Here is a 10,790-nt window from a genome sequence, read left to right as displayed (position 1 = left end):
TTATTATATTGTGAAGATATTATCGCTAATCATCCTGTAGATAGCCCCACTTATTTTTTTAGCTTATCTAATACAACAGCTAATACCAGCTCACTCTGTTTTGGTGATACCCTGGTTTTCTTGAGCAAGGACATACCTGTGTTAAAATTCCTCTATTAACAGCAACCACATCACATATCTATGTGCAGAATTAATCTGTGACATTTGCACTTTTGAGGGAAGGTGGAGCATCTACGAGACCTCCAATGATTTATGTATTTAAAGCTCAGTGTTTTCAGTAAGTATATTCTTCTAATGTTAATATTACTAAATACCTAGGGCTTAAAACTAGAGACCAACACTAGTTTAGCTAAAAGGTTATTGCTTGTCTTTGTTAAGGCCAGTGAAATTAGGCAAATTTGATCTTTCCAGAGAAAAAAAACTCAATTGTCGTTACAGTGTCAGTAAATTGAACAACTGAACCATATGTAAAATAAATGTAGCCCTACACTGTGAATATTCAGTATGAGCCAGTTGATTTTCAGTCCTGGATTTATAAACTGTTCACAATACATACATGGGGAAAAGAATTAAAAAATCAGTCTCATTCATTCCATAGCCATAGTCATACTGGGTTTGTGCTGTCCTTGACTCTAACAATTTCTAACAATTTATTTGTTTATCAATAACTGGTAAAAGAAGAAAAAAGAAAATTGGCTGAATAAGGAATACGCTAGATAACTGTGTTACTAGGTTAATGTTAGCTGTATAACTTCATTTAACACTGATCTGCCTTCCTATGTGCCCCATGTGAGCTTAAAAAGTTGTGTTTTGTGAGAAAGTAACAAAAAAACTACTAGCACTGAATTTAAATGCCAGTATTACTATATCCTAACAGTGTGTGGGTTTGAGTTGGATAGCATGCAAATATTCTTTACTTGTCTAATTCTGTCATATCCAGAAACTGTCCTTAGCGCCTTCTTTGGCTACATAACCAAAAAAAAAAAAAAGATAAAGTGAAACAAACTAAAATAGGAAATCAATATGAGAAAATCTCCATTTACCAGATTGACATCTTGTTATCAGTCATCAATGTTTACATAAATGTACTGTACCAAACAGATCTGTTACCATGCTGAAAAAAAAAATAAGTTCATGCTTATGATAATATAGACATGGGTATGTTCATGCTTCTAAGACGTCTTCCAGAATGTAGCCCATACTAAAGCTGGACATGTTAATTTGTACAATTGAATGTTGTCTTAACTCCCTTTCATGCCAATTAATATTACAAATCCAGCATGCACTCATACAGTATAATACTCATGGGTATCTACTGTACCCACCCATCCCACATTCTCTCTATGTCAAATTTAGATTTAACATAAAAGTATTGCTTAATGGGTATAGCATGAGACAAATAAGAGCTACATATCTTTTACTTTCTATATTAGAAGATAAAATCATTTCTTTTGGATATCCAACTACAATCTGCATGCTATGATTTATAGGGCGTAAGACAATTTAAATAAACAAGTTAAATAAACAATACACAAGGATATGTTGGGGAAAAGCGTGTGAAAAGATGAAACTAGCTAAGTAAGTTTTAAGAGGTGTTCTGTTCAAGCTGTGCTACCAAATACCACACCAAGCCTTTATTACAGCCATAGAGCTCCTGTGTGCACCGTGCAGTGCTTCTGCTCTTGAAGATAAATGCCCTGAAATATTAGTCAGTCAAGAAATAGTCCAGCACATGGGGTCCGTATAAAAATGAAATCATTGTGCATGCAGTCATAAATGTACAAGCAACTACTATTTTTAAAGTAGACTTCATTGGCAGGCCAGATTCCAGCTGGACATGCATCTATTTACAGTAGAAATTATTTTTACCCCTTTAACATATTTTTCTTTTTGTAGTTAGAAGAGGTAACATTATAAATAAACCCACCATCATATTTTAAATAAATAAATAAATGTTTTTCTCTTGATTCAAAAAGGTCCATCATCTCTGTCTGCCTCAGGAGTAACAGGTCTAGAGACAATGAAAATGTCTTGACATTTGAGTTCACTTTTTGGGGATGAAGTTTGTGGCTGTAGGCTTGATCTCCTCTGCTCTGAGAGCAGTCTTAAAATCTCCCCTACCTGAGCCTCCAGGACAGACAGACGACCGCTCAGAGTCTGGATATCTTCCTTAAGTTCCATCTTAGCCTCCTGCAAGGTGCTTTGAAGCAGAGCATGCTCAGGCACAGGTAGGAAAGAAAGACATCTTGTGGTCAAGGCCCCTACTCCAGGGCTAGGCTGCTCAAATGGGCTCCGCTCCATGGGGCTACGAGAGTCACCTACCCTGTCAATGCGTAAGTCACTTTTGGTGATACCGCTGTCACAAGATTCAGTCTTGTGTAGTGCACTCTTCTCATCTGTTTCTTCAGTGCCTCCATTTGCATTGTCACTTCCATTGCTGTCCGAACTGAGGGTAATGGGTTCGTTACCTTCAGCCACCTGGTTTTTTGTATCTTCCGGGAGCGGTCTCAGGGGTTGGGCAACATCTCCCCACTCCTCTTCCCTCTGTGACCAATCTGAGTTAGATAGAGGAGCAAATGAGGCTCCATTTTCTGTATTCCTGAGACGCATCCATCCCCGACGACCACCACCAGCAGCACTACCTCCACCACCCCTGGGTCGGACAGGACTGGTGAACTTTAGGCAGTTCTGATCAGCCACCCTCAGGCTGGGCTTAAGCTCCATGGCCTCATGGCAGGCCCTCAAACTGGAGTCTTCTGTTTGAACATATGCCAGAGAGCTTTGAACTGCGGTTATCTGTGAAACAGTCACAACTGTGGAGCTTCCATTACCACTACCTCCACCCAAAGCAGGTGCCCCATTTTGCATAGAGGGTCCATGATGATGATGGAGTGACTGGTGCATCTGGTATTGGGGCTGAGGATAATGGTGCTGCTGATGGTGGTGGTGTGACAGTGGATGGAGCTGGTGCTCCACATGCAGCTGGTTTCTCTCCAGGTCAGGCAGCAAGGACCCCTGTGCTCTCATCTCCTTCTGCTGTTTGAACTTCTGGAAGAGTTTGCGGACTGGATGGTCCACAGGAATGGAGAGCGTCACCTCATTTTTCTGGTGTCTCCTCTCCTCCTCCTCCTTCTTCACATCTGCTATTTTACGGAAGACAATCTGTGAAAAGGCAACAATTTCTTAATTCAGCTTTGTACACCACTGGGGTCTATTTGCTCCCCACAGAGTCTATTTGTTAATGGTTAAAAAAAAACATTATATATTATAAATTAGGAATATATAGTGGAGAATAATGGTTTTTAATGTGTTATTTAGTATTCTGTAGCATGCATCTAATTTCACATATACAGTTTTGATTTCTCCATGTCACTATAATACCCAGCATGCATTACACAAATACCACAAGCACACAACTCTCACCGTGAGCTAGCATTGGTTATATAGCACCAATTTTAATGCAACATAGTAAAATGTTTGGGTTTATTTTATCTTAATGTATTTCTGCAACTGCACATAATGGTTTGATTCAAACATGGTGTCAACTGAACTATTTTTATTCTTTTTTTTTTTTTTTTGAGCATTAGCTTTTGGGATGAAATATACAGGTATCAGAATCCATGATGCAATCGATATTCACAAGAGTTCCAAAACAACCAGTCCCATAATAAAAAAAAAGACAATTATTATTATTATTATTATTATTATTAGTAGTAGTAGTAGTAGTAGTAGTAGTAGTAGTAGTAGTAGTAGTAGTAGCATTTATTTGTTTGTTTGTTTGTTTGTTTGTTTGTTTGTTTGTTTGTTTGTTTGTAGTTCTAATGAAAATGATTTTGTTGGAGCAAAGATAAATATTTTCTCTTTTTGCTTGAGTTGATTTTTTACTTATTGTATGTAATGTTAGATGTGTTTTTATTTAGTTTTGCAGGGATTAGAGGACTGCATCAAACATGCCTGGAGTTTTCCCAAACAAAATGTAGTGTATGATCAATTCCCTAACAAGCAATGCTCTTTAAATATTTTAAACTGTAAATAGCTAACAACCAATAGTCCTTCGGTAAGTAAAAAGCAGTAGATACTGTAAGTGGATTTTTTGCGGGTAAAAAAACCAATGCAGCCTCTGGCAAGCCAGTACTTCATTGAGACCCAGACCATGGACCTCTCTTTCTGTATTTTACCTCTCTTCAGTTATGGGCATGCATTTGACAGAAGCTTTGATCGCATATGGTATTAATTAGGCAGTGCTAATTAGCCGCTTGGGCTTCTCTCTAGGTGCCCTAGGGAAAGCTGCGTGGCCCAGCCTGGCATACTATAGAAGACATTCTCCACACAGCTTGTTATTTTTAATAAGGTTCCAATCACACTATCTAATGACTATCCCAGGTTAAGCACGTGGATTTTGTTCTTACTTGCCCCCTCTATATTCTTTGCTTTGGGATAAAATTCAAATATTTGCATAAAAATAACTCACCTCAAGAAGGATTCAAACATTATTTTCTACTAAATATCTATTGATCAATACACAAAAACCAAGGCTAAGCTATTGAATTGTATATGCTACTACTACTAGTAAAGGTTACTGTATATGATTTGTGTTTCACTACCACAGTATCCAGGAACAAAGACTGAGACAGATGTATATGCAGATATGACAGGACACAAAATTCCTTGGTGAACTCAGAAGCACAGAACAACACAAATCAGACGATATGAAGGGCAAACTAAGTTTCGACAAAATCATAGAATCAATAGTCAAAATCAGAAAACCAGCAAACATGAAAACAAGGTTTGGTATAGGCAGAATGCACGGTAAGCTGAGCAGTGATATTATGCCTTTTAACAAGTCCTGGTGTGAGTGTGTGCAAAGAAGCACTGGTGTGTATGATCAAAAGTGCATGTAGGTTCTGAAGTGTATTGAAGTGGAGTTTGGTGTGGTCATGTTTCTAGGCCACAGTACATGATGGATGGAGTTGGAGTTTGTTATTATGCTATTATATTATCAGACATGTCAAACTTTATGTATTTTGCATGGAAGCTCCTCAATGTAATACCAGATTATGCTAATATAAATTATTACTCAAAAATAGAAGCAGTATTTTTTTCTTTCCCATTTATCTGATATATTTAATTGAATGATACTTAATTAGGGGTTTTGAATCCTCAAATGCACAATAAACTTGTTTAAACCTGAGCGGTCAAAGTCAACTCCTAGGGAGAAGAGAACCATGATCCAGGATGAAGTTCGAAACCTTGAGGAAGAAACGAGAAGAGCAAAATCCATCCAGCTTGCAACCCAAGGTGCCTGGACGAGGTGGAACCTCCCCAAGAGGACAATCACATGGAGTGAACTGTGGCGGCTGGAGCCCTTCCGTATATCGTTTCTACTCCGAGCATTGTATGACACCTTACCAACCCCAGTCAATTTGCACAGGTGGGGGAGGAGGGAGAACCCACTGTGCAGGTTATGTGGCAGGAGAGGAACAATGGCACACATTCTGTCAGGGTGCAAGACCGCATTGACAGAGGGGAGATACAGGTGGCGCCATGACAAGGTGCTGTCAGTGCTTGCAGACATCCTGGAGCAAGAAACGAGGAAGAAACAACCAGCCAGAGTAAGATCATTGCTGAGCACCATTGCCTTTGTGAAAGAAGGCCAAAGACCTGTTGCCCACAGCCAAGCTAAGCAGAACCTTCTGCAGTCAGCAAAGGGATGGGAAATGGAGGTCGACCTGGAGAGGAAACTCCACTTCCCCGAGGCGATACTGGTTACAACTCTAAGACCCGATATCATCATGTGGTCTCCAGAGGGAAGGAAGATCATCATGGTGGATTTGACGGTGCCGTGGGAGGAGGGCTGTGAGGAAGCTGCTGAGAGGAAAAGAGCCAAATACCAGCAACTTGTTGAAGGTTGTCGGGATAAAGGGTGGACATGTTGGCTGATCACGGTGGAAGTAGGATGTCGGGGATTCCCAGCTCAATCTGTGTGGAATCTATTAACAAAGGATGGACTGAGAGGTCACTTGAGGAAAGCAGCTGTTCGTAAGCTGGGGGAAGCGGCAGAGAGAGCCTCCTCTTGGCTCTGGCATAAGAGAGAGGATATAAGCTGGAAACTTGGAGGAGAGGGGGGCAGTGACCTGGCCAGTTACTGCTGACCCACCAACTGGAGGGTGTTGTGGTTAAGGGTCGAAACACCCAGTGAAGGTTGGGGACCACCTGACGACCTCACCTCCAGGCCAAGGCTAGGGTTAGGGTTAGGGTTAGGGTTAGTAATGGATGTATGTTAGCATCGTAGATGTATATTTCAGCCAAAAATGGCTAAAAACTGCTTTTTTGAGTTAAAGTTGAATGAGGATATAATTTCTCTACAAGGTTGACTTAAAACAATACATTTTTGATACAGCTAAGTAAACATTGCCTGAATGTGTGCCTTAAGTTTCAGTTTTTAACTGATTAAAACTAGGGGGCACGGTGGCTTAGTGGTTAGCACGTTCGCCTCACACCTCCAGGGTCGGGGTTCGATTCCCACCTCCATGTTCTCCCCGTGCCTCGGGGGTTTCCTCTGGGTACTCCGGTTTCCTCTCCCGGTCCAAAGACATGCATGGTAGGTTGATTGGCATCTCTGGAAAATTGTCCCTAGTGTGTGTGTGTGTGTGTGTGTGTGTGTGTGCCCTGCGATGGGTTGGCACTCCGTCCAGGGTGTATCCTGCTTTGATGCCCAATGACGCCTGAGATAGGCAAAGGCTCCCCGTGACCCGAGGTAGTTCGGATAAGCGGTAGAAGATGAATGAATGAACTGATTAAAACTTTTAATAAATGTTTAATCAGTAAATAATAAAAACATGTCTATATTAAAGTGAACAGAATTAAACTTAGCTAATTAAACAGAACTGGTTTGCTTACTGAGCAAAAAACATGCAGGTCATTGGGCCAGGGAACATGCAGGTCATTGGGCCATCAAACTTCAGCAAACATTTCCCCATTGCAGAGTCTCTAATATTATTATTACACTCCAACCATCTCTTTATAACCTGAAATGGTCAAAATGAAAATGAAAAATCTGTGAAAAAACAATATCACACAAACCTATTTTTATTACAATGTTATATGCTTAAAAGATATAGAAATATAAACCTTCTAGATGTTTTCCAGATCTGCGGAATGGTGTGGGTGTGTTAGGTCACAGAATGACTGGCAGTGCTAACAAGGAAAAGATGTTGGAAAAACAGTGGACAAGGGCTAGGGTAGGACATGAGGCTAGACATTAGGATAGGAATTATAACATTCAGTGCTTTTTCTGTTTATTACACAAAATACTTTTTAAAACTGGAGTAAATAAGTAGATCATATAGCCCTGTTAATATGCTGAATTGCCTAATGTCAAGTGATATTACTATCATTTTAGTCTCATTCTACTCAAATTAGAAGAATGTGGTTGAAGAAATTTCCAGGAATCACAAAAGTGAAAAGATCAACATCGTTCTTTATTTTATTTATTTTTTATTTTTTTAATTTGCCCCAGAAATGATAACTACTGTAATAACTAATAGCCAAAATAATGTACAAGGTGTTATATTACATGCCGTGTAACACAGCATCACAGTAACATTAGTGATTTTAAAAATGTCATCTTCTCAGGCCAAGCAATGGTCCCTGATGTTAAAAATAGAGCTGAGAATGTCATGTGACTCTTCATTATCTCTGTGCAGTCTTTTCACCACTGCATTGCTGCAATCGCATGTAATTTCCTCCGTCAAGGTAAATAAGAAATTTAGCTTCTCTCTGCCATCAGATTATTTAAGTAGCACTTATTACTGCCCCAGTAGGATGGCAGTGACAGAGAGCAAACAAGGAGGAAACATACATCACAAATAACAGAGATCAGTAATGATGGTGCAGATATTAACAAGAGCTAGAAATGATACAGAGAAGTTACAGTTAGACAAAGAGCCAAAGGGATATTCTCCTATGCTTCTTGTTTTAAGAAAACAATTGAGATTTGTCAAATAAAATGTAATCAGAAGTCAGTAGTTGTTACAATTTTAAATTGTTATAAACAAGCACTGTATTCTGAGTCGGCATCTTCGGTTCAAAAGATTAAATGATTCAAATGATTTGTGTGTGTATCTGTGAGAATGTCAGGGTTATGCTTGGACATTTGCTGCCGGGACTCTAGGGGTCGTTACGGCAGTGTGTTTTTCATGTAGCACATTATGTGCTGTTGTTTGTTTCATGTTTACGTGTCTTTATTATTAAGGCTGTAGCCTTAATTCTTTCCCAGCTCTGCACACCTGTCCCTTATGTGTCTTCTGTGCACGGAATCTTCATCTTTCAGCTTTTGTCCTGTGTTTGTCCTGTCCATGGATTTAGTTCAGTGTTTCCAATTTATCTATTTTGTTAAGCAGTTTTGAGTTTCGGTCTATATTCTAGCTAAGTTTTTCCCCAGTGTTTCCTGTCCATATTACCCTTGTTATTTTTTAATAAATCGTGTCAATTTTCTATCCCTGCAGTTGGGCCTGGCTTTTTTTTCCTGATAGGCACCGCTCCCGCTGACAAGGCCACCATTTTTAAAGACAGCATATTTTTTCTTTGCTCTGAACTTTAACATAACATAAGTATATTTATAATGATGAAGTTACTCATTGTAAATAGTCTTGATTCGAACACTATGTTTCCTCATTATTAGTGACTTTTTTAAATAACACTAGAGCCAGCACTTCTTATTATCTTGCACGATGAACTATACGTAGCAGTGGCAGAAAGTGTGAAGTGTAGGCAGGAGTTAAAACACTGTGTCTACTGCTGACATTTACAGGAAGTAACTGGATAGGCCTAAAAAAAACTCATTATTTACACAGTTTAAGATGGTGCATGGTACGCAATTTTGCTCATTTATTTAGCTATTTTTAGTTGAATCAATAAAATAAACACATTTTTTGTCTACTTCATTTCATATTTTTTAATGCGCTCTCATTTATAGAAATAAACAAATAAGTTGGCCAGCATTTACTGTTCTAATGGCTCATTTTAAGAGTAGGTCTAATGTGTGTGTCAGGGATCAGCGCGGACTTTGCTGTTGTGCTGTTGTGCAACAACCATGTGCTGTTGTTATTGTTATTGTTGTCACGTGTCTGCCCTGCCTTCGTCTGCTCTTCCCTGTCCCCACACCTGTTCCCAATTGTGTCTCATTGTCTTTTTGTATTTAAGTATGGCGCGTTGCTTATGGCAGCACGGATTCATTGGTTACGTCTAGTCAAGGTTAGGTCTCGTCATTTGTATTAGTTTAGTTCTCGTCATTTACTGTCTTTGTTTTTATCATTTATTAAACCCCTTTCATTTGAAGCTATCCTGTGTACAGGTCCGTCTCCTTCCTTCCCTGGTTGTGACAGTATGTCTATATAAATGGACAGAGATGGTACAATTAATTAATAGTGTGTATGTATTATGTATATAATAAAGCCCTCAGTTGACATTCCATTGTTGTTTTTTAAATAGTCTAAGGTCAAAATTATGCACAACTAATACATGGTTAGTTCATGCACAACTGTACCAGTGGTCTGAGGATTGAATAACAAAAAAGTAAAAGATTTTGTAAAATATTATGAATGTTTTACTGTGTTTCCTATAATTCATACCCAAGATCCCTGAAAGCATTTTAATAAATTTGAAAATACAGAATGGCGACTACTGTAAGTGATCAGATTTCAATAACAATATAAACACCTTGGCTGGGAGGCTTGCAGCATAAAAGTGCAATCATGAACTACTGTATGGACAAGGGCCAGAATCTTAAAGGATTGTTTTCAACATCCTTTGAAATCAATAGCTTAAAATTTTGAAAACAAAATGCAGGCACTTCCCAGTATTCGTATATTGTTCCTAATAAAGTGTAGCACTTCATTTACAACACCAGGAGCACTGGTGAAACCATAGTCTTCATGTCCCCTGGTAGTGCTAGAGGCAGGCCTGTTCTCATCAGCTTTATGAATGCAAATTAGATTATATCTTCCGTAGAGATCGAAATTTCTAAAATATTTGTAGTTTCCGTGAGTCATGAAAGTCCTAAAATATTTTTAGATCTCTATTAAAATGCATAAGTTTTTTTGTTAGCTATTGCAAAATTAGTGCACAATCAAAGCAACAGGTTAAGCTGATTAGAGCTCTGGGATGTGATATATGACAGATCTTTAAACTTTAAAACTAAATATAATTAGACTTTGTCAGTTCCTGAGTATTCTTGTAATCATTGTAAGGATGGCTACCTGAGACAAAAGCTCCTTTACATAATAATATTATTATTATACAATTAAATCCCATTTTCTGTTCACAGAAGCGTCAGTTCATGAATATCACTCTACTAGTGGCATCATTTTCGTGGCATGGTCCCTAATTCCCCTGAGCATGTAAATTTTATACCAATATAATGTCTATTCCCATTTTGATTACAAGTTTAGCATAATGATGCCATTACTGGCACAACAAGAGTAAAGCTTGCCAAAGCCTATTCATACAGGATTTGGGGGAACTAATCATCACCCGTGGAGTACAAATGAAAACTGTGTATTATTCATGCAGACAGAATTAGTAACACAAGGCAAGAAGGCAGTGTGAATTTGTGAAGGTTTCCAAAATATCTGAATATTTCTACTATTTTTTCTTTTATCTAATCTACAGTGTCATAAGCCATGCAGGTTTAACAAGAATGAATGCATTTGAATTGCAGATAATAAATGTGTAATATAGAAATAATAATAATAAAAATACATAATGCATGTGAGACATCTTTCATTTAC

General features: G+C 38.5%; 1 protein-coding gene across 1 annotated transcript in view; it reads right to left on the bottom strand.

Annotated features, from left to right (window-relative positions):
- Positions 1 to 1,476: 1,476 nt before the first annotated feature.
- kcnh5a (potassium voltage-gated channel, subfamily H (eag-related), member 5a) overlaps positions 1,477 to 10,790 on the bottom strand; it is a 67,916-nt gene continuing 58,602 nt past the window's right edge. Inside the window, exon 12 of the mRNA XM_060865026.1 lies at positions 1,477 to 3,162. Coding sequence (XP_060721009.1) covers positions 1,969 to 3,162 — 1,194 coding nt within the window. The 3' untranslated portion in view covers positions 1,477 to 1,968. The remainder of the gene's footprint in view (positions 3,163 to 10,790) is intronic.

The sequence above is a fragment of the Tachysurus vachellii genome, chromosome 3 (assembly GCF_030014155.1).
Source record: "Tachysurus vachellii isolate PV-2020 chromosome 3, HZAU_Pvac_v1, whole genome shotgun sequence".
NCBI lineage: Eukaryota > Metazoa > Chordata > Actinopteri > Siluriformes > Bagridae > Tachysurus > Tachysurus vachellii.
Note: the sequence above shows the minus strand (reverse complement) of the source record. Positions and strands in the feature narration are given on the sequence as shown.